The following is a 23,545-nucleotide window of genomic DNA, read 5'->3' as shown; positions in this document are numbered from 1 at the left end:
GTGCGCAGAGAAGAAGGGGCACCCGGGGCTGAGGGGCAGCAAAGGCCCTGCAGGAGGAGGGAGGAGGCACGGGGAGCCTTCTGAATGGCTGCAGTGCATTGTGAGTGCATGGAAGCGGGGAGCCCCTGTGGGTAGAGGTCTGGGAAGGGGAGCAGGGCACCCCACTGCCACTCTTTCCACAGGTAGAGCAAATGAAGTTCAAGGACTCGCGCATCAAGCTGATGAGCGAGATCCTGGCTGGCATCAAGGTGCTAAAGTTGTATGCCTGGGAGCCCAGTTTCTCGGAGAAGGTGGAGGGCATCCGGGAGGACGAGCTCCAGCTGCTGCGCAAGTCTGCCTACCTCCAAGCCATCTCCACCTTCACCTGGGTCTGCACCCCCTTCCTGGTGAGGCTCTCCACCTTGGGGCTGGTCTTCGGCCTCCCACCTGGCCAGCCCAGCCCTCTGGGCCCAACAGACTCCATTCTGACACCCACTCTCCACCCCCTTCCCAGGTGACCCTGACCACCCTTGGGGTGTATGTGTCTGTGGACCAAAACAACGTGCTAGATGCTGAGAAGGCCTTTGTGTCCATGTCCCTGTTCAATATTTTAAAGATTCCCCTCAACATGCTGCCCCAGTTAATCAGCAACCTGATCCAGGTAAGCTGGGTAGGGCTGGGAGTTCTGCTGGAGTTCTGGCAGGTCGTTGGGGTCAGGGGATAATCAAGGAGGGTTCCCGGAATTGAGGGGGTAGGTATTTGGCATGAGGCCATTAGAATCAGAGGTCATTTGGAGTCAGAGGGGGACAGGTGAGGTCTCCAGAAACCTGAGCTCTGAAGACAACCTCCTCTTACCAACCTAGACCCTAACTTTGGCAGTGGGAACCAGAGAAGACTCAGTCATGGGAGGGGCCCCAGCACCCCATCTGGGCCCTTAGGATGCCCTGCCTCTCCCAGGAAGTCAGGGAGGGGTGGGGGAGGCTGTAGGAAGTGGGGAGAGGGGGGGAGGAGCACAGCTTCCAGGGCTGATTCACTCTTCTGCAGACTAGTGTGTCTCTGAAACGGATCCAGCATTTCCTGAGCCAAGATGAACTTGACCCCCAGTGTGTGGAAAGAAAGACCATCACCCCAGGTCCAGATACCCTCTACCTGGGCTGCCCTTGCCCCGGCCCCTGCTCTAGAAAATCTTCTGTTCTAAGCTTCTGACTTGTCTCTTGTGACTGCCTTTTCTTCTTCCTCTTTTCCCACCAGCGCCACCTTCTCCCTCTTCCGGGCTCTTCCTGCAGTCCACTTCCTCCCTCCCCCAGGCATCTCCCCCCCCCCCCCCCCCCCCCCCCCCCCCCGCTTTTCTTCCTTTCCTAGGGCTCCCTGCCTCTGCCCCAGGGCTCCCCGCCCCTCCTCCACCCCAAGCTTCCCTGCCTTCTCCCTTGGGCCCCTCCCCCCAGGGCCCCTCCCCACCTTGCCCTGCACCCCCTGACCCTGACCCTGTACACCTTGATCCTCCCAGGCCATGCTGTCACCATACACAATGGCACCTTCACCTGGGCCCAGGACCTGCCCCCGACCCTGCACAGGTACCAGCTTCTCCTGTCCCTTCTCAGCTGCCTGAAGTGGGCCGAAGTTCAGATTAATAGCAGAACCAGTTCCCCCACACACACACCCGCAGCCCCCATCTTTGGCCTGGAAAGCAGGGAGAGCCTCTGCTTGTCAGGGTAGTGTCTGAAAGGGAGGAGGGCTTGGCTCTCTAGGTGGAAGGTTGGGGGACCAAAATCCCGATCCCTACCTCTGACTGGGCTCCTGGCCTCCTTGCCCTCAGCCTAGACATCCAGGTGCCAAAAGGGTCACTGGTGGCCGTGGTGGGGCCCGTGGGCTGTGGGAAGTCCTCCCTGGTGTCTGCCCTGCTGGGAGAGATGGAGAAACTGGAAGGCACGGTGTGTGTGAAGGTGAGAGAGGGCAGAACTCCAGGGAAGGGCTGCTCGGCCAGGCCCTGGGTGGACCCGGAGGTAACTTCTCCTCTGGCCAGGGCTCCGTGGCCTACGTGCCCCAGCAGGCATGGATCCAGAACTGCACACTTCAGGAAAACGTACTGTTCGGCCGAGCCCTGGACCCCAGGCGGTACCAACGGGCTCTGGAAGCCTGTGCCTTGCTAGCCGACCTGGAGATGCTCCCTGGCGGGGACCAGACAGAGATTGGAGAGAAGGTACAGGGTCCCCTCCCATCCTCTAGGGGGTCAGCACATGCAGCTGCCCACCTCGGCCCAGCTCAGGTCTATAGATGCGCCCCTTCCTTCCTTCCTTCCTTCCTCCCTCCCTCCCTCCCTCCCTCCCTTCCCACATTCATGTGAATCACTCAACTCTGCGCTCAGCACTGGGCAAATGGATCTATGACTGGGGGAGGCCGACTTATGAACAGGTAGGGGGTGTAGAATGCCCTGGGGGCCAGCCGGAAGCCTGTCAAGGGCACAAGGAGGGCGATGAAGGCAGAGCTGCATAAGGAAAGGCATCACTTTTCAGCTGAATCTTAACCGCTGAGGAAGAAGAGCTCATCATTCATTCATTATCAGATTTTATTACATGCCTACTATATGCCAGACAATCTTATAAACAGCAGCGAATACACCAGACTAAACTCTCTGCCTTCATATCGCTTACATTCTAGTGGGGGAAAGAGATGGTAAACAAGATAAATATGTGACATATATAGTAGATTAGATAAATGTTAAGGGGAAAGAATGAAACAGGAAAGTAGAGGAATATGTGCAGGGCTGTATCATTAAGGTGCCTTGGGAAAGCCTCACTGAGAATCAGAGACCTGAACAAAGTGAGGAAGTGGTCCGTATCTGGGGCCATTTGAGGCAGCGAGAGCAGTAAGTGCAAAGGCCCTGAGGCAGGAATGTGTTGAAGCAGTCAGGACCAGCAAGGAGGCCAGTGTGGCCAGAGTGGAGTGAGCAGGGGTGAGGAGGAGTCGATGAGGCCAGTGAGGTGTTCAGGCAGCCAGGTCACACATTACCTTACAGGCTTTTACCAACAGCAATGGAAAGACTTTGAAGGCGTGAGCCAAGGAACAGTGAGTGGACTGGCATTCTGGTGCAATTTGGTGTAACTGGAGGTTAGGAAGAGGTGGGTAGAGGACAAGGCAGAGCCTTAAAGACCTTGGTTAAGGTTTTGCCTTTGCCCTGAGAACCATGGGGCATCAGTGAAAGTTTTTGTTTTTAAATTAATTTATTTTTAATTGTTGCCAAACACAGATGCCATAAAATTTACCACCTGGACCATTTGTAATTGTACAAGTCAGTAGTGTTAAGTGTATTCACAGTGTTGTGTAATCAATCTCCAGAACTCTTTTCATCTTGCAAAACTGAAACCTTGTACCCATTAAACAACTCCCCATTCCCCCCTGATCCCCCTAAGGGCCCCTGGCAACTGCCATTCTCTTTTCTGTCCCTAGGAAGTTGACCTACTCCAGGTACTTCATATAAATGGCATCAGACAGTATCTGGGTTATTTTGTGACTGGCTTATTTCAGTTAGTATCATATCCTCAAGGTTCATCCATGTTCTAGCATGTGTCAGAATTTCTTTCCTTTTTAAGGTTGAATAATATTTTATTATGTGTATAGATCACATTTTGTTTATCCACTCACCTGTCAGTGGACACTTGGGTTGCTTCCAACATGTTAGCTATTGTGGATAATACTGCTATGAACATGGGTGTGCAAATATCTCTTGGAGACTCTACTTTCATTTCTTTTGAGCATATACCCAGAAATGGAATTGCTAAATCCCATGGTAATTCTTTTTTTTTTTTTTTTTTTTGAGGAAATGCCATGCTGTTTTCCATAATGGCTGCACCATTTTAAATTCCCACCGACAGTGCACAAGGCTTCCACCGTCTACACATCCTCGCCAACACAGTTCTTTTCTTGGGGGAGGGGGTTGGTTTTGGGTTTTGATAGCAACCATTCTAATGGGTGTGAGGTGATATTTCATTGAGGGTTTGGTTTGCATTTCCCTAACGAGGAATGATGCTGAGCGTCTTTTCTTGGGTTTGTTGGCTATTTGTGTATTTTCTTTGGAGAAATATCTATTCAAGTCCTTTGCTCATTTTTAATCCAGTTGTTTTTGTTTTTTGTTGTTGACTTGTAGGAGTTCCTTATATATACTGGATATTAACCCCTTATTCAGGTATACGAATTGCAAATATTTTCTCCTATTCTGAAGGTTGCCTTTTCACTCTGTTGATAGTGTCCTTTGACGCACAAAAGTTTTCAAATTTGGGGCACCTGGCTGGCTCAGTTGGAAGAGCGTGTGACTCTTGATCTCAGGGTTGTGAGTTCAAGCCCCATATTGGGTGTAGAGATTACCTAAAAATAAAATCTTTTAAAAAGAAAGCTTTCAATTTTGACGTGATCCAGTACATCTTTTTTCACTTTTGTTGCCTGTCCATTTAATGTCATATCGAAAAAAATCATTGCCAAATCCAATGAAAACTTTTCCCGTGTGTTTTCTTCTAAGAGTTTTATAGTTTTAGCTCTTTGGGGTTTTTTTTATACTAATGACTTTGGGGCATATTCCCTCAAAACAGGCATTCTCTAACATAACTATAGTCAAATAATCAAAATCAGGAAACTTAACATCGATACACTATTATTATTTAATTCGCTGTTTGTATTCACATGTCATCGTTTGTTCCAGTAAATGTCTTTTTTCGCTCGTTTCTTTTCTGGGCGAGGATCCAATCCAGGATGCTGAGTTGCAGTTACTTGTCACATTTCTTTATTCTCTGTCAATCTGGATAATTCTTTAGGCTTTGTCTTTCAGGACCTTGACACTTTTGAAGAGTACAGGCCAGCTATTTTGTAGAATGTCTCTCGATTTGAACACAGTTTAGTGCTGAGCACATAGTAGGCACTCAGGACTGGTTGGTTGAATGCAGACATGCTCACGTGCCTCGGTCACTACAGCTGCACGTCCACCCCCTGCTTTTTCCCAGCAGCTCCGCTCCCATCCCACACTTGCTACCCCACCCCACCCTACCCCAGGCTCAGTTGCTCGGGGTATCTGAAAAAGCTGGGCCCTGTTCCAGAGGGAATAAGGAAAGCTGCAGGTAGGAAAGCAGGCTACACCTCTGGGGTCTGCTTTCTAGGCCCAGCCCTGCTGCTAGGTGCCTTAGTTTCCCCATCATGGATTTAAGGAGGGATCTTACCTCTCTTCTGGCTCCTGAACAATCTCAGAGTCGATTTTGGGGATTGGTGATCAATTTCCATTCTTGCTTCTGCCCTGAATAGTTCAGGACCTTGGACAAAGCCATTAACATCTTGGGCTTTAATCTCTTCACCTAGAAAGTGGGGCTGATGATACCTCCCTGAAAGGACTGACATGAGGATCAAATGGGATCAGTGTTATGAAAGTCATCTGCAAACTGGATGGGCAATGGGAGATTAAAAGGCCTATTAAGGATTCCCTGGGGATTTCCAGGCTTTCAGAGCATAAAGGCAGCAGGTAGGCAAACCAGTTGGGAAGGGTAGTGGAGCAAAGGAAGCAGAATGTCCTCACCTGCCCCGGGTGGACTCTTGAGAGCCACCACCTCTTCCTCTGTGGCCTCAGAGCTTCACAGGGACAAGACCAGGCATATCAAATGAGAATTTTGAGGTCTGCTTTGTTGAATGACGGTGACAGGGCCCTTGTCCCCTTGTGCTGGTCTGACTCCCTTCTACCCAATACGCACCTCCCACCTCTCTCCTCCATCCAGGGCATTAACCTGTCTGGGGGCCAGCGACAGCGGGTCAGTCTGGCCCGAGCTGTTTACAGTGAAGCTGACCTTTTTTTGCTGGATGACCCACTGTCAGCTGTGGACTCTCATGTGGCCAAGCATATCTTTGACCGAGTCATCGGGCCAGAAGGTGTGCTGGCAGGCAAGGTGAGGCCTCCAGGAAGTTGGGGGGAGGGGGCTAAGGTGAGATCTAGGACCCTAGGAGAGAACGGGTGGGAGGCCAAGGGGTTTGGAGGAGACCTGGAGGAGTAGGAGGCCTGAGAAGTAGGAATAATGGTTGGGTGGCAGGGGGGACCCATCCCAGAGACACTGAGCCAGTGGCAGTGAGCATGGGGTGAGTCACTGATGTGCTTGTCCACGCTCCTTGGCATATGGGCACCTCACACTCACTCCATGGCCCTGTACCCATGCCAGGGGTATGTGCCAAGGATGGTGGAAATGGTAGCCTATTGTCTTCTCCCCAGACACGGGTGTTGGTGACACACAGCATCAGCTTCCTGCCCCAGATGGACTTCATCATAGTGCTGGCTGATGGGCAGGTGTCTGAAGTGGGCTCCTACCCAGCCCTGCTGCAGCACAGTGACTCCTTTGCCAACTTCCTCTGCAACTATGGGCACGATGAGGACAAGGAGAGCCTGAAGGAGGACAACAGGACCGGTATCCGCCATCGCTGACCCTCCACATCCCTGTGCCCTCCCAGAATCTCCCCTGTCTTGGGGGTCTCTGAGTGTCTCTGGATGGGCCCAGTGTCATATAAGGGAGGTTCCAAGGAACTCGTCATCAAGTGCTGCTCCCTCCTCTTCCCTAACTGTGGGAACTTATCGGCAGCTCAGGCCTCAGGGCCCCACTCTTCCCGTGTGTCCAAAGGGCGTAAGGGCCCAGGCCCAGTCTGTACGGCAAGACTGTTTCACAGCTAAGTCATTTGGTAAATATGCCAGTGCTTGGAAAGGTCATTTTGTCATCAACAAAGATTGACTGAGTAATTACTATGTCCTAGCACTGCTCTCGGCACTGAGAGATGGCAGTGAACAAATGGAAAATTCCCTGTCCTCAGGGGGCGTTTTGAAGTCTCTGGGCCCCTAAGATCCCCCTTGTTGTCCAGTCCTGGCTCCCCAACCCCAAACTCTGGCTCACAGACCTTTTCCTGAGTTCTCTGGCCTACTGTTGCATATACGGCTGTCGTGTGTTGGACATGTACCAAGTGCTGCGCCCCTTGCTAAGCACTTGACACACATTCTTTCCTTTAATCCTCGCAATGACAATGACACCATGAAGTGGGTACTATTATTATCCCCATTTTACATGCCCGCCTAAAGTCATGCAGTGAGGAAGTGGCATTTGAGCTCAGCCAGTGTACCTCCAGAGCCCAAGCTCCTGACCCTTATATTTGAGACCTTCTCCATAGTCCCTGATGGGAAGTTTTTCTCCTTGTCTAACCTAAGTCTTTCTTGCTGCCCCCTTTTTTTCCCCCAGCACAAAACTGGTCATTTATTTTTGTTCTTGTTCTTACTGTTCTTTCATGCCTCTCATGTTGACTCCTGCATGTCCACTGGGGCGTCCTCCCTGGTGTGGGGACTGGGGAACACCAGCAGCTTGCAGGGCGAGCTAGCCTACCGCTTCTCCTTTCTCCCATCCTGCTGCAGCCTTGGAGGACACAGAGGATGAGGTGCTGCTGACTGAAGACACGCTGAGCAATCACACAGACCTGATGGATAACGAGCCAGTCATGTATGAGGTCCAGAAGCAGTTTAGGAGGTGAGCTCCTGAGAGCTCTCGGCGCCCTCCCTAAGCCCCGCCAGGTGGGGGCACGGGTGGGCGATCTCCCTGCCGTTCACAGCCTGGGCCTCCAGCTACAGCCTGAACCCCCTGGGGCTCTGTCCTGTGGGTTTGTTGGAGACTACCTCGCTGGGCCTGACCAGCTGCCTCCACAGACAGCTCAGCGTCATGTCCTCGGAAGGCGAGGGCCAGGACCGGCCTGTGTTCCGGAGACACCTGGGTTCAGCAGAGAAGGTAGTGCAGGCGGCAGAGGCGAAGGCGAGGGGGGCACTGATCCAGAAGGAGAAGGCAGAGATGGGCACTGTGAGTAGGATGGACAAGGAAGGCTGGAGAGGGTGGGCAGGCCCCCCAGCATTTCCCAGGGCTCATGGGAGTCCTCTGTCCTTGACCGCCATGGCATGCAGGTGAAGCTGAGTGTGTTCTGGGATTATGCCAAGGCCATGGGGCTCTATACCACAGTGGCCATCTGTGTCCTATACCCGAGTCAAACCGCGGCTGCCATTGGGGCCAACGTGTGGCTCAGTGCCTGGACCAATGATGCTATGGCAGACAGCCGACAGAATAACACCTCCATGAGGCTGGGTGTCTACGCTGCCTTGGGAATTCTGCAAGGTGAGCGGCAGAGATAGCTGGAAGGTAATTTCCTCACATCTGGGCCACTGGATCCCCCAAACCATGCCCTTGCCTCTGAGTTTTCCTCCATCATCACAGCCATTGCCCTGCCCCAGTGCCTCCCTAAGCCACCCTAGGAGTCCACCTGCCTCTGGGCATCTTGAGCTCATCCCAGCGGCGCTCTGTCTCTGAACCTGCTAGCCACCGCGGCCATCCCCTATCTCCTAACCTGTCCGCCCTGAGCCCTGCGTGCCCCCACCCCCCGGGGCCCCAGTGAATGAACACCCCTCTGCCTCCTCCAACAGGGCTCCTGGTGATGCTGGCAGCCATCACGCTGACGGTGGGCAGTGTCCACGCTGCACGCTTGCTTCACCAGGCGCTGCTGCGCAACAAGATGCACTCGCCACAGTCCTTCTTCGACACGACGCCCTCAGGCCGTATCCTCAACCGCTTCTCCAAAGACGTCTACGTCATCGATGAGGTTCTGGCCCCCACTATCCTCATGCTGATGAATTCTTTCTACAGCTCCCTCGCCACCCTCGTGGTCATCGTGGCCAGCACGCCGCTCTTCACTGTGGTCGCCCTGCCCCTGGCGGTCTTCTGCGTCTTGATGCAGGTCGGCAGGCAGCGAGTGGGCGTGGCTCTCCTGTGGGCGGGGTTCTGGTGTGGGCGGTGCTCTCTGTAGGTGAGGCGCTGGTGTGGGCGTGGCTCTCGTGCGGGCCTGGTGCTGGCGTGGGCGTGGCTCGCTGTAGGCGAGGTGCTTGTGTGGGCGGGGCTCCCGTGTGGGCGGGGCTCTCTGTAGGAGAGGGCTTAATGCGGGGCGGGTGGGCTCTCCTGTGAACAGTCGACCTGGGTTGGGACTTAGGGAGGTCAGACAGCAGTTCGCCGCTGGATTTGGTTAGGGACAGTAGTCACTTACTTCACGTCTTTGAAACTCATTTTCCTCACCTGTAAAATAGAATCATAGAACCTACTTGGTAGGTTGTTGCTAGGATAAAATGAAATCCTTGTAAATTGTGGCTGACCCTGGAACTCCTTCTTGCTGCCTATTTTTTTAAAATTTTATTTATTTATTTATTTGACAGGGAGATAGAGAGAGCCAGAGAGCACAAGCAGGGGGAGCAGCAGAGGGAGAGGGAGAAGCAGACGCCCCACCGAGCAGGGAGCCTGATGCGGGGCTCGATCCCAGGACCCTGGGATCATGACCTGAGCCGAAGGCAGACGCTTAATCGATTGAGCCACCCAGGCACCCCTTGCTGCCTATTTTTAAATAAAATATTAACAGTGCGAGACACTATCCTTCCCTTCCTTTGTACATATCTAAACATATATGTGCACACATGTTTTTAACATAGATGACTTGGTAACATTCAGATACAGCTAACGGTAAAAGGTATTTGTGTTGCTGAGCCCCTGTCCTGCCATGAGTTTAATCAGTTGCTGAAGGTAATCCACAAGGTGGCTGGAAGCTCAGGTGATCTGGGCTGTGCTCTGTGCAGGGACAGGGGACTCTCAGATACCCATCCTGTAAGGCCCCGGCCATCTTGGGGCCCATGGGCTAGAGGATGGAAGCTGGAGGCAGAACTGTGTTTTTGTGGCGCTGAAGTTTAGAAAACTGGGGGTGAGGTGGGGGAGAGGCTCTTTAAGAACAAAAATACAAAATTATCTTATTTTTGCAAATTTTGTGGTATTCTGACTGTACAAGAACACTGCTGGGGCACCTCAGAGGAGAAATGCATAGTCACTGAATTAAGAGGCCTAGCAAAGTGAGTACTGTAATCCAGGCCCCTCCAGGGGGTGAGGGGATCAGGAGCTGAGAGGGAATCCGGAAAGGCTTCATGGAGGAGGTGGCCTGGAAGACCCAGCAGAGCCGACCAGGGGGAAAGGGTGGGCTGAGTTCATGGAGCCACATCAGGTAGAGAAAGGAAGCAGAGTCTTATGGGGGAGTGGGGCTGGCTGGGAGGAGGCCCGGATGGGTTCAAAGGGAATGCAGGACTGAGTTAGGGATCCCACGGTGCTCACCTCAGGCTCTTTCTCCATCCTCTGCCAGCGCTTCTATGTGGCGACATCTCGGCAACTGAAGAGGCTAGAATCCGTCAGCCGCTCGCCCATTTACTCCCACTTTTCGGAGACGGTGACTGGCTCCAGCGTCATTCGGGCCTACGGCCGCAGCCAGGACTTCAAGGCCATCAATGATGCTAAGGTGGACACCAACCAGAGGAGCTGTTACGCCTACCTTGCCTCCAACAGGTCAGAAGCCTCCTCCTTCACCCCCTACCCCTCCGGGAGTTCCCACCAGGATCTCTGCAGGAGAGACCCTGAAGTTCAGGGTCCCACTTCCTCCCTCCCCCTATACAGGGAATTGCCTCCTTCCTGCACCTGCCCCACCTCCTCCTTGTCTTGTCCCCACAGGTGGCTGGGGGTCCAAATGGAGTTCGTGGGCAACTGTGTTGTGTTCTTTGCTGCACTCTTTGCTGTGATTGGCAGAAACAGCCTGAGTCCGGGGCTGGTGGGCCTTTCTGTGTCCTACGCCCTACAGGTACACAGGGGTCTGGGCCCCCAGGACAGGGCCACAACTGGGGCAGAGACACACAGGTGTCACAAGCCTCTCCTGAGCGTTTGCTCTGCCCAGTATGGGGACCAGCCACAGGTTCTGCTTACCAGGACTGTGAGCTCATAGTCGAGCACAGAGAAGACAGTCCCACCAACAGGGGACTGTAATGCAGGGTGAACAGGTCTTTGTGGAGGAAGGACCAAAATGTGGTAAGAACCCAGAGGAGAGTCTCTACCTTGGGTTTTGGTGTTGGAGAAATTATCTTGGCGCTTGGCCCCAAAAGACAAACAGAACTTGTCCTGCCTGTGCGCAGGATATAGAAGGTCAACTCTGACAGCGGCCCTGGGACAGGGAAGTGTAGGGCTGGAATACACCTCATGTCACAGGCCTGCAGAGAAAGTACCCAGAGAAAGTGATTGGAGCCTGGGCTGGAGGGCAGGCTGGTCACCCTGATACCAGCCTGTGTTGTCAGAGGCTTAAATAACGACACATGGCATTTTTGTGACTCAGATCGCATTTTCAATGCCACAGAGGGCTCAAGCCTTGAATGCTTTGGTAAACAAAGGACAACCTAGACAAAGGAGGCTTCTCAAACTTTCCTGTGCTACTGAATCAACTGGGGATCTTGTGAAAATGTGGTTTCTGATACAGCAGGGCTAGGATGGGGCTCAGTTCTGCATGTCTATTAGGACCCCTTGGTACACAGTGTGGTCCAGGGATGGGTTGCATCACCATCACCTGGAAGCTTCTTAAAAATGCAGAATCTCGGGCGCCTGGGTGGCTCAGATGGTTGAGCATCTGCCTTCGGCTCCCATCATGGTCCCGGGGTCCTGGGATCGAGCCCCGAGTCGAGCTCCCTGTTTGGTGCAGAGCCTGCTTCTCCCTCTCCCTCTACCGCTCCCCCAGCTTGTGCTCTCTGGCTCTGTCTATCTCTCTGTCAAATAAATAAATAAAATCTTAAAAAGAATAAAAATAAAAATAAAAATGCAGAATCTCAGGGACGCCTGAGTGGCTCAGTCGCTTAAGCATCTGAGGCTCCTTGCTAGCGGGGAGCCTGCTTCTCCCTCTGCCTGCCACTCCCCCTGCTTAAGCTCGCTGTCTCTCGCTCTCTGACAAATAAAATCTTTTAAAAAAAAATGCAGAATCTCAAGTCCCACCACAGACCCACTAAATCAGAAACCAGCTTTTAACAAGATTCCCTAAGAAATCTTAGATAATATATTAAAATTTGAGAGATACGGGGGCCAGGTGACCCGGGGTCAAGTCTGCAAGGTCACTGCTTGAGATGCAGGTGTGATTCGAGGCCCAGGTGGCACACCTATGGGCTTGCCGGGGGCCCTCCTGCTTGGTAGAGGCAAGGAGCCTCCTCAGGGAGTCAGAACTCCTCCCACAGCTGTTGTGGGGGGAGGGGAGATCACCGTATCCATGACCTAGTCCCTTTGGCCAGATAACATTGACTCTGAATTGGATGGTCCGAATGATGTCAGACTTGGAGTCTAACATTGTGGCTGTGGAGAGAGTCAAGGAGTACTCCAAGACGGAGACCGAGGTGGGTACTGGGATGAGCCTGGGGCAGGGTGATTCTGGAAGAGCTGGGGAAGGGTGCTTGGTGACCCATCATCCCTGCATTCCAAGGCCAGCTCTTCATTTGGGGGGCTCTTCATTCATTCATTCATTCATCCACTCATGGCCTTATTGAGCGTCAGCCAGAGGTCTTTGCCAGCAGGTATAGAGGGTCCAGAGTTGAGCAAGGCAGGGTCTATCCTCAAGCAGATTCTGATGTCGTGGGTGAGGTAAGACAAGGGCTCTGCACTAGAAGACAAGAGCTCTGGGGTGATGCCCCCAGAGAAGGCAGACAGGGGAGAATCATTCAGCTGGGGTGATCAGCTGGAGGGTGAGAATTCCAGCCAGAGATCAGCCTGGTTAAAGAAGCAGGGGTGGGGTGGTGTGCCCTTTGTTGGGGAAAGGGAGTGTCCCCTACGGGGAGGGGGGTGCAGACTTTTGTCCACTTACTTCTTCCCATAGTCACACCCCAGAGCTCTTCAAGCCCAGAAGCTACAACAGCTCTGAGATCTCAAGTCAAGCTTTTAGACCACCCTTCCCAGCCCTCCCAGCTCACATGCCCCAAACCCTCTGCCTTCCCAGAACTCTGTCCTCGTTGGGACCCCCAGTGGCGTGACCTACCTTTGCCCCTCTGTCCACCAGCGCATCTAGCTTGGATTCCATGCCCCACTGGTGCCAGTCCTACCGCCTCCCTTGCCCTGCCCCCTCTCAGCGGTCCTCACCTACAAAACCCCTCCCCGGTCGAGCCCCTCTGTCTGCCTTTTACATGCTAGCACTCGGCAGCTAAGACATTGCTGGAGAAGACTCACTAATTCTACTTCACGTTTATGACCACACACCACTGCTGCATATTCCCATTTTGCTTCCCCAAGAAGCATGTGTTCCCACTTCCAGAAAGATCTGTTTTGAACCTTCTTTCCTCCAACCCCCCATCTCCTCCCCTTGGCTCAGCCATGGACCTTGCGTGACTTGCCAGTGAGAAAACAGGGTGTGAGATATAAACTCCCTCAACCTTCCTGCCTCCAGGCTTTCCACTGTGCTTGTGGCCCGTTCACCTTCTTCCTTCCTCTTTTAGCAGGAAGTGTCCCTCCTCCGATCAAAATCCACCCCTTCAGACTTCACCTCTCTAATTACACCCTCCCGCTCCTACAGCCAGCTCCCTGTGTTGGATGATTCCCATCCACCGGCAAACATAAGCCCTCACAGCTTCCATTCTAGACACACAAACCAACCTCTCCTCCCCCTACGTTTCTCTGCTCTCCTTTGTCATGGAGCTTGTTTTAGAACCCACATGCTCTCCCCACTTCCTTATCACCCTTTATCACATCTGCCTCCCACGGTCTGGTTTTTGGCCCTGTCACTCCTCCGATGACCTGCCCAGTTCCAAACCCAGGGGACACATTTCTGTTCTCATCTAATTCAGCCTCTCAGCGACATTCAGACAGAATGACCCCTGCCTTCTTCTTGGAAGGCCCTCCCTCCTGGCTTCTGTGACCTGGGCTCTCCCTCTGTCAGTCTACATTGAGTCCCTGGCCTCCCTGTTCCTCCCAGTCCGGCCCCCCCTTTCCCTCCCCCTGCCTTCCCCGGGCATCTCCTATCACCCCCCTCACCCCCACTGTCTGGATCTTCAAATTCTCCCTCTTCGCATCTAGCATTCCCATTTCCCCCGTCCATACACCTGATCCTGTCTCCATAGCCTGAGAAGTTCTGCCCCCAATCCTGCTGCCCGTTCTCTTGACACCTCCTCGAGAGAATGGTCTCTACTGGCTGCTTTGCTTTTTGACCAGTGGCGGTCTGGCTTCCCCTGTCTCAAAGCAGGGCCGGCTTCACGCAACCCGCATGGTCACATAGGTCCCCACACTTAGAAGGGCCTTACGTTTGGTTTAATGTTCTGCTGTCACCACTTGGACCTTCTTCATAATTATTGAACAAGAGATCCCACATTTCCATTTTGCACCAGGCCTCCCAAATGGTGGCTGGTCCTGTCTCAAAGCCACCATCATCTTATGCCCTTATTTTAAGAACCTCCTCACTAGCTTCCGTTTTCCATCACCCCCGCTCCCTTCTCCTCATAGCAGCCGGAGGGATCCTTTAAAAACACATCAAATCACGTCATTGCTCTGATGGCTCTGCATCTTAGAGTAAAAAAACCATAGTCCTTAAAATGGCCTGCAAAGCCCTTCATGATGGGGCTACCCATTTTCTGTCTCCTACCTCTCCCCTTTGCCATCGTGCTCCAAACACACCTGCGCAGGCATTTCCAGTTTCTGTTCCCTCTGCCTGGCATGCCCGTCCCCTAGATATTTACTTGGCTTGTTGCCTCACCTCTTTCGGGTCTTTATTTAAATATCGCCTCCTCCAGGAAGCTTTCCCTGACCACCCTGTACTTCTACAACACCAAGCATTTCTCAGCACTCATCACTTTCTTAGATTACATAGATTTGCTTCTTTGTTGATGGTATGCACCCCCACCCCCGCCATACTAAATGTAAGCCTCACAGGGAGGCAAAGACTTTGTCTTGTTCACCACTGTGATCCCAGTACCTGTCACAGAGTAGCCACTCAATGAACGGTGAAAGAGGGGGCTAGGGCAGGCAGGGAAGGGCAGCTCAGGCTCTGAGGAGAGAGGGGGAGAGGGCAGGATGGGAAGGTTTCGGAGGTCTGTAGGGAATAAAGGCAGAGAGATAAAGGATTCATTGAACCACAGGGTTGGGCCACAGGGGACACCAGGGGCTCTCCCCCAGGGCCCCTGATGGGTGAGGATGGAGGGGGCCTCAGGAGAGAGGCAGACTGAAAAGTGGGAGAGGGCCAGGCTGGGGAAGAGGAGCCACCCTGATGCAAGCCCACCTTCCCCTCCCGGCCAGGCCCCTTGGGTGATGGAGGGCAGCCGCCCCCCGGCGGGCTGGCCCCTGCAGGGCGAGGTGGAGTTCCGGAATTACTCTGCGCGCTACCGGCCGGGCCTGGAGCTGGTGCTGAGGAACCTGAGTGTGCGCGTGCGCGCGGGCGAGAAGGTGCGCGGGGGCCGGGGGTGCGCGTGGCCGTGGCCAGCAGCTGGGGGCGAGCAGGTGCAAGCCGTGGCGCTGCCCGCGCCGGCTCCTCCCCAGCCCCGCACGGCCCCCCTTCCTCCCTCCAGGTGGGGATCGTGGGCCGCACGGGGGCCGGCAAATCGTCCATGACCCTCTGCCTGTTCCGCATCCTGGAGGCGGCGGAGGGTGAAATCCGCATCGACGGCGTCAATGTGGCAGACATCGGCCTCCACGACCTGCGTTCCCAGCTGACCATCATCCCGCAGGTACGAGCCTGACATGGACTGGCCATGCTGACCAACCCTGCTGTGTAGCTTGGGGTCCAGGCCTGGGACCCCTGACCACAGCAGGCGCAGAGCCACAGAGCGGCCACCTGTCATGGATCCGAAAGAGTCCGCCGTGTCCTGGCCCAATCAGCCTCTGTGCTCCGACCTCCAGGGCCACCGCTTGAGACCAGGATCTCGGGACCCTTCAAGCACCTCACCCTCTGAGAGGCTCTGCCCTGGTCTCCCTGTTCCACAGCTCGGAATTACATATCACTCTTTCTGGCTCCTCTGGAGTTTTTTTTGTTTTTTGTTTTTTTCCTGCTGACTGGACACTTTGGAGTCTGATTAGCAGCTCCACTTTCTGCTTTGGTGGAGGACTTCGAGATTGGCAAAGCTGAGGTTTATCACTTCCCCACAGGCATGTATCTGGCCGTGGCCTCCCTCCTGGAGGGCCGGGGACAGAATGGGAGCGCAGCCACCTAATCCCCTGCTTTTTCCCTGGCCCTGGGGCCCATGGCTCCTCTTGGGGCCTGAGCTGCCCTCCTCTGAGGCCTTGTCGTGTCCCCAGGACCCCATCCTGTTCTCTGCGTCGCTGCGTATGAACCTGGACCCCTTTGGGCGTTACTCGGAGGAAGATATATGGCGGGCCTTGGAGCTATCCCACCTGCGCCCCTTCGTGAGCTCACAGCCGGCAGGCCTGGACTTCCAGTGCTCTGAGGGAGGGGAGAATCTCAGGTAACCACTGGGATTGGGTGGGGCAGGAACAGCACCCTGAGGAGCTAGAGGAGCTAGCATCAGATGACACAGAGTCCGGGCCAGCCCCCTCTGGCCCTCCCCACTCCCATCCTAGCCTGGGTGTGCTTAGGGAGCGTCGATTTGTATTGAACATATACTGTGTGCTGGGCGTGGTGCACCATTTCACTTCCTCACACAAGCCCCAGACGCGGTGATGGCCCCACTTGGCAGATGAAGAAACTGAGGCAGAGCCAAAGTCACCTAGCTGGGGGAAGGCATGCCTGGGATTTGAGTCAGGTCCGGGAGCTTCCAAAGCCCTATTTAGTCCTGTCCTGTGAGGTTGTCAGTGCTGTGCTTGGCCTGGGGTTGCGGGCGGGGGGGGGGGGGGGGGGGGCTCTGTACTGTGCCTGTGGATCAGGTAAGAGGAAATCTATGGTGCGTTAGGGACATCGTAGATACTTCCCAAAATGGCTCTGCAATCTCATCTGTAGCTTAGGGGTGAGCAAAGTAAGCTCTCCAAGGCCTTCTTTGCTTTCTTACAGCCCCAGTGTTATATCCCCAGCCGCTGGGCTGTTCAACAGGGAGGGCCAGAAGTCACTTCTTACTAAGTCCAAAGGCTTGAGTTTCCCCTACCTGTGTTAGCTGTGTGACTTGGGGCAAGTTGCTTGACCTCTCTGTTCTACCTCTTCCTTCACTTTAAAATGGGGACAATAACAGTGCCATACCTCTTTGCACCATGCTGCCCACTAAAAATATAACGTGAGCCACATATATGTAATTAAAGTTTTTTCCAGTAGCCACATTAAAAAAAGAAAAAGAAACAGGTGAAATAAATTTGAATAGTGTATTTTATTTATCCCAATAGTATCCCAATAAAATATTATCGTTTCTACAAGTAATTGATATAAAAATTATTAGGGATATTTTGCGGTTTTTTTCGTACTAAGTTGGAGCTCCCATGTGTATTTCCACATTTCCGGTACCTCCCAATTTAGACTAGCTGTATTTCAAGTGTTCAATAGCCATGTGGCCAGTAGCTATCGTTTGGACAGAACAGTCTTTAGGTCATTGTGATGAAATAGAAAGCACTTAGCCTGGACATACTCCTGTGATATTTAGCTATTCTTATCCTTATTTGTATTATTCTGCTCAGTCCACACCCATGGACTTTCTCCAGACCTCAGAAACAAAAACAAAACCTTTACATTTGCTCAGCGCTTAATAGTGTTCAAAGCACTTTGGCATCCACTATCTTGTTTAATCTTTGCTGCGGTCCTGTGGGCCAGAAACGAAGCTCCAAAGTATAAAATTATTGTCCAAAGTCACTCAGCTAGCAAAGGGAGGGGCAGGGGCTCAGGGGAGCAGGGGGTTTTGCCCCAAACCCTTCCTCGCTGTATCACAGCCTGGGGTGGGACACCACCGCCCCCCCCCCCAGGCAGTCCTGGGAGACTGAGTATGCCCTTCAGCTGGATTTCACTTACACAGCCATGTTGGGGTGGCTGGTAGACAAGCACAAGCTTCCAGACCCTGCGCTCCGTAGCTGGTTTTGCTCCATTTTCCTATCCCTGCTTGCTATCTGCACCTCTCCTAGAGCATTTCTTCCATCCCCATAGATGCCAGGCTCTGATCCGGGTCAGCTCCCCTCCTCCCTCACTGAGCTTGTAGCCACTTTAATAAGCATAACCTGCATCCTGTGCCAGTCCTACCATAAATCAGCCCTGAGTTCTAGCTGGAGGCTCACTCTGCTGCCAAAACCTTCATTAGCTGCGGGAATGGGCCAGGGAGAGAGCCTGGCCTTCACTTGGGCTGTGGTGACTCACCCCTTTGGGAAAGGCTGAGGTATTTGTCCTTGGGTGTGGGGGTACAACAGCCTCTGTGGTTGGGAACACAGCCTTGCTTTGTTCACTGGCTCTGGCTTCCAAGGCAAGAGGTTGAAGGTATGCGGCCCAACCTCTCCTCCACCTCCCCAGTGACCAGACACAGGAGTCCCCATGACCTCCCTTGCCCTGCCCCTTCCTGTTCCCACCACAGAGCCCTGGCCTGCATTCCCCCATGGGGCTGGGAGATGCCTGTCTGAATTGTGTGATATTAAACTCAGCAAGATGGCATAACGTGCACACATATCCAGGAAGTGCCATTTAAGTGTGTTCTTTCTAGAGTGTAAATGACTGATGGAGTAAAGCAGAGAAACATCATGGAACTAGCTGAGGAGCCGAGGACAGGGGAAAAGGCCCAGAAAGAGGAGGCTGAGGGTGCCAGAGACAGACTGGATTTCACAGTGTTGTTGAGCACGGCCTCTACCCCAGGCCCTGCATCATCCTTGTGGGGCCCAGACCTCGATGACTCCGTGTTCTGGGAGGACTGGGCTGAGGCAGAAATGGGAGCGGTTAGACAGAAAGCCAGTCCTGGGTCACTGGGAAGGAATAGAGACGACAGCAGTTCAGGGATCGAGGCCTGGGCAGGGTGGGGGCAGGTGGGGGTGCCGGGCTCGAGATGCCTGCCTTCCCCGTTCCCAGCGTGGGCCAGCGCCAGCTCGTGTGCCTGGCCCGAGCCCTGCTCCGCAAGAGCCGAATCCTGGTTTTAGACGAGGCCACGGCAGCCATCGACCTGGAGACTGACAGCTTCATCCAGGCCATCATCCGCACCGAGTTTGAGAGCTGCACGGTGCTGACCATCGCCCACCGGCTCAACACCATCATGGACTACACCAGGTGGGGCACCAGAACCCAGCCAGGGGGAACCTGGTGGGGTCATCTGGGCCACTGGGAAGGCAGATTAAGGTGATCTGGACACAGGAGAGCTCGTGGGATTGTCTAGGGCCCGGGGAGGGGAAGGGCTTCCCAAGTTAAGGGAGTCATCTGCACTCAGGGGGCCCAGCGACGTTTTCTGAGACAGGGGACACTTTCAGGTTACCAGTGTGCAGGGAAGGGGCACACTGGGGCTCCCTAGGCATTGTGAATTGTGCCCAGGCCACCTCCCTCCAAACTTCTGTGAATGCTATGAGGTGGAGCTGGGTCCTTCGTGAACACGCTCGCTCCCGGAGCCCCGAGTTTAGAGCCAGCCCTTCGTACCTTGCTCCCGCAGTCTGAGCCGGGCGGACAGATGAGGAAGCTGCTGAGAGAAGTGCATGATGCTCGGGTCCCTGCCGTGGGGGGCTGGGCCCTGGCGGCGCGGTGAGGAGCAGACGCTCTGTGGTGAGAGAGCAGAGGGCTGAGCCCCAGCCCCCGCAGCCGCTGGCGGCCATGTGACCTTGGCCAGTGGGCCAAACCTCTCTCTTGGGGTTGTTGTAAGGAGTGCATGAAATGAAGTGTTTCAAGTGCAGGTGGGCCTGGGAAGTGTTTCCTCCCCAGGCCCCTTCTGTAACCCTCCCTGGCACTGGTGTGTCTAAGGATTAGGGAAGGGGCCTTGCCCTCGAGATCTTAGGCCTTCCCTGGGGAGGCAGCCACTCAGCCAAAAGGAAAACCTGGGACCTATTCCCTCATTGTGTCCAGTGTTAAGGTGTGGTGCTGGAGGACAGGGTGAGGGGCTGGGGGGTCAGAAGCCTCACGGAAGTGACCCGGCGCTGGCCTGGCAGACTGGCCCCCCCGGAGACGTAGGAGCTCAGAGGGATGAGGGGGAGGAAGCTGCAGCCAATCTCTGTTGAAGGAGTGTGGGGGGAGCTCATCAACAGGCCTTCATTCACAACATAAACACCCACAGCAGGGGGACGTGGGGAGGACGCCAGGGACAGACGGGGCAATGGGGCAGACCTTGGCCCTGTCTCAGAAGCGATCTCACACAGCCCCCAGGGGCTTGAGAACCAAGCTGAGAATGCCCGATGCCACCATCTATCTGTTCCGTCTCTCCCCCACTCCCATCCAGCACCCCACTGAGAGAAGAGCGGGTGGATAGGAGGTGCTAGGCCCTGGGTCCAGACAATGGACAGGATGGGCTGAGAGGATCTGTTCCCAGGCCTAACTGAAAATGGTATTCACAGCAGCCTTGAGGGTAGAAGGCTCAAACCAGCCTTGGAGGTTGAGAGTTCATTCATTCTAGTGGGACCAGTGGAAATGAATCAGATAATCATGTATTGAACATGTAATTAGAGCCTGGAGGGAGGAAGCAGGGGTCCCTGTGTGTAGACTGGAGGAAGCCAATCCACACAGGGCAGCCAGGACACTATCTCCCCTAAGAAGAGAAAGTACCAGCCAGGCCCTAAAGGATGAGTAAGAGTTGGGGAGTGGGTGAGGAGACGGGGTACGTAAACACATTTTAGGCAAAGGATGCAACACATGCAAAGGCCCTGAAGTAGGAGGGCATAAGGGGCTAGAGTGCACAGGGTGAAGGGGGCAGTAGAACCAAGATGAGGAGGAGAGAGGGACAGGCCCCACTATGTTGCACTTCGAGGACCGTGGTAAAGCAGTCCGTCCTTACCCTAAGAACAGCGAGAAACCACTGAAAGGAGAAGGGGCAGTCTCCCGGGCTCCAGTTCGGGCAGTGGCTAGGCAGAGATGTGCACAGACACACTCCTCCCCAGGACATGTTTCCAGGAGCCCTGTAGGTAAAGAAACAGAGTACGGCCACGTGCTCCCATCGAGGGGCATCTCCCCAGGGCTCAGCAGAGCCCTTTCCGCTCCTGCCTCCCCCTGGAAGCCAGGCTGCTGACCCCGTCCCAGGTGCACCCTGTGCTTCATCGGCAGGGGATTCGAATCCCAGGCCCAGGCCTGACTCTGTGTGTGTGTGTGTAGATCCACCCATCAGCAGCAACCAGACTTGCAGCGAAAGTCCCAGATTCCAGCGTCAGGCCTCAGCGCAGCCTGGTTTCCTGCCGTGTGCCTTTGTGGGTTGGCACAAAGCAGATGGAAGCACACAGGGCCCAGCGCACAGGCCCGTGGCTCCCTGGGCACGGTCCTGCGACCCCGGCGAGGGAAGGGCTCATTAGGGAAGGTTCTCGGGGCCCCGACTAGCAGAGATGAATAGCAGCCTTGTGTTTGATCCCAGAAACCGCCTCATCTGCCAGGAGAGCAAAGGGAACGGCTAAAATAGGCAGCCTTGTAAGCACGCACGCACGTGTGGCTTAGTGGCTGGGTTGGGTGGGTCGCCTGAAGCAGGAGGCTTGGCATGTCACCGCAGGACCAGAGTGGTCCCCGGAAGGGGAGGGGTGGACTCGAAGGCCAGGTCGAGGCTGATGGAGCCCTGACCATTTCTTCTCTTTGGCTAGGGTCCTCGTCCTGGATAAAGGGACGGTAGCTGAATTTGATTCTCCGGCCAACCTCATTGCAGCCAGGGGCATCTTCTACGGGATGGCCAGAGACGCCGGACTCGCCTAGAATAGATTCCTGGGACTTCCTCCCGGCCCTTCCTGGTTTTCATCGGGAAAGAAAAAGATACCACGTACGTCTGCAGGATGGACTTGATGGCAGACACCGGGGGCGTTTGTTGGGCGTTATGCCCTGTCACGTGCCTTCCAGAATAATTGTGCTAAATGCTTTAGATGAGGAAGCAGGCCTGAGAGGTGACTGACGTGCCTGAGGTCACAGCTGGTTTAAGGCAGAGCCCAGACTGGTGCCCGGGTCTCCTCTGATTCCCAACCTAGTGTTATTTCCACACTGTGCTGTTTTCAATCATCTCATGGAATGACCTCTGTACTCTATGATTTTTCATATTTTCTACTCTGAAGTATTTTTTTTTTAAGTAAAGCTTTTTCCTCCTGGAACAGCCGACTGCCAGGTCAGGCCGTCCTCAGGAACGGAGTCCTGTACTCTGGGGTGCTGGCCTGAATCCATTAAAAACGGGGCACTGACGAAATAAAGCTACATGGTCAACAATATGTATGCCCCGACGTAGCCTTTCTCTGCCTGTTCACAAGGTTTGGGGGTTAGGACCTTTGGGGGAGGCAAGGGGAGAGGTGGAGGTAGGCTTTATACATATCCACATGGCTGGAATTATCTGAAAACTTCAGACTCGAGAGCTTTTGGCTAGAAATGTTGTCTTCGCAGCCAAAATTCACTGGGTAATTGCCAGGAGTTCCTGCTCTGCTGTGCAGATACTGTAAAAAGGCGAGAAATAAAGCCCCTGAAATCTGACCCGACGCCTCCTGGGAAGGCTGCCGTGAACACCTTCACGTTTATGTCATCCCTCAGACCTCTAAGCCTGTTCCTCTAGGGGCTGAGACAGGCATGGTGCTTCATTTCCTTGCTCCTTTAGAATGTTCCAGACAGGTCCCCATAACCAGCGAATCCTCTGAGCCATTCCTCTTCCTCCGTCTGGCCAGAGCTGAAAGTGGGAGCAAAGAGCAGCCTGGGGGCCGCACCCCCTCCCCCGCCAGTCCCGGGCTGGTAAACACATCTTGAGGGGATAAATTAAATTTGGTCCCAAGCAAGCCAACAGAGTGTTCATTTTCTACAGGTCAGAGTCCATCTGGCATAAGGCCTTCTATTTGGAATGGCTCTCTTCTTTGTTACCTGACGGAGTTTTTTGGTCTCTGACTGTCTTATTCCCTTGACCTTTCTGCTCTGTCTGATGGGACTGGTTGGAGGTGATGGTGTGTCTTTCTTCCCTAAATGGTCTGCAGTAGGTGCAGGGATGGCTCCTTTGATCTGGTTCTCCTCTACGTATCGGGTCGGCCTGTGCTGCAGGGCCATTTGTTAAAGGTTAATCACATTTTTTTTTTGGCAGCCTGTTTTGGCCCAGGATGTTTATGAGTGTATGGAAGAAGACTTCCACCCTTGTGATAAAGCGAGTATGAAGGCACAAATGCCCAAATTATTCTGCCTCTCCTTGGTGCTAAGAAAAGGTCTCTACTGTGCTCTCTGATTTATTAGGCCATTTTGGCATGATGTCTGCTTTGTGAGGCTCCAGCCGCCCTAAACTAACAGAAATGCAGATTCACTCAGCAGCGTGCTCGGCTAAAGATCTGATGGTGTAAGGCTGTATTTCCTCTCCTGCCTTGGGAGTTTGCTCCTGAGCTCACTGAGGCCCGGACAGGTGCTGACAGCCCAAAGGAGAGGCTCAGTTGTGTAAAGTAAATAGGATAATCAAAAGCTGCCGTTAAGAGAGGATGACCTCCATCTAGCTGGCTCAGCGACTCCAAGGAGATGAAGCTCACTGCTGTGAACCGGGAGGTAAGGCGCTGCACAAAATATCTGTCTCCAGGTGCCACTGACAGGCACAGACAGCAGCTGCAGCAGAGAGGCGGCTCAGGTCAGGGGGACACTCCTTGCTATTTTTCCTCCGGAGCATGGTGTCCCTGGGACTGTCCAGGAACTTGAACCCCCTGGGGTT

The 23,545-nt window shown here is 54.0% G+C and overlaps 1 protein-coding gene across 2 annotated transcripts in view; it reads left to right on the top strand.

The window, feature by feature from the left end:
- Positions 1 to 22,091, top strand: part of ABCC3 (ATP binding cassette subfamily C member 3) — a 43,424-nt gene extending 21,333 nt beyond the window's left edge. For both annotated transcript variants that reach the window (XM_036076302.2, XM_036076306.2), the window contains 20 exons: positions 183 to 386; positions 494 to 640; positions 1,024 to 1,111; positions 1,487 to 1,553; positions 1,796 to 1,922; positions 2,003 to 2,179; positions 5,730 to 5,897; positions 6,215 to 6,407; positions 7,394 to 7,505; positions 7,682 to 7,829; positions 7,931 to 8,138; positions 8,444 to 8,754; positions 10,189 to 10,388; positions 10,551 to 10,677; positions 12,140 to 12,241; positions 15,120 to 15,266; positions 15,389 to 15,547; positions 16,116 to 16,282; positions 18,799 to 18,993; positions 21,483 to 22,091. In XM_036076302.2, the coding sequence (XP_035932195.1) occupies positions 183 to 386; positions 494 to 640; positions 1,024 to 1,111; positions 1,487 to 1,553; positions 1,796 to 1,922; positions 2,003 to 2,179; positions 5,730 to 5,897; positions 6,215 to 6,407; positions 7,394 to 7,505; positions 7,682 to 7,829; positions 7,931 to 8,138; positions 8,444 to 8,754; positions 10,189 to 10,388; positions 10,551 to 10,677; positions 12,140 to 12,241; positions 15,120 to 15,266; positions 15,389 to 15,547; positions 16,116 to 16,282; positions 18,799 to 18,993; positions 21,483 to 21,591 (3,156 nt within the window). In that variant the 3' untranslated portion in view covers positions 21,592 to 22,091. The remainder of the gene's footprint in view (positions 1 to 182; positions 387 to 493; positions 641 to 1,023; positions 1,112 to 1,486; positions 1,554 to 1,795; positions 1,923 to 2,002; positions 2,180 to 5,729; positions 5,898 to 6,214; positions 6,408 to 7,393; positions 7,506 to 7,681; positions 7,830 to 7,930; positions 8,139 to 8,443; positions 8,755 to 10,188; positions 10,389 to 10,550; positions 10,678 to 12,139; positions 12,242 to 15,119; positions 15,267 to 15,388; positions 15,548 to 16,115; positions 16,283 to 18,798; positions 18,994 to 21,482) is intronic.
- Positions 22,092 to 23,545: the final 1,454 nt, after the last annotated feature.

The sequence above is a fragment of the Halichoerus grypus genome, chromosome 2 (assembly GCF_964656455.1).
Source record: "Halichoerus grypus chromosome 2, mHalGry1.hap1.1, whole genome shotgun sequence".
Classification (NCBI taxonomy): Eukaryota; Metazoa; Chordata; class Mammalia; order Carnivora; family Phocidae; genus Halichoerus; species Halichoerus grypus.
This window is presented reverse-complemented; position numbering and strand designations above follow the sequence as displayed.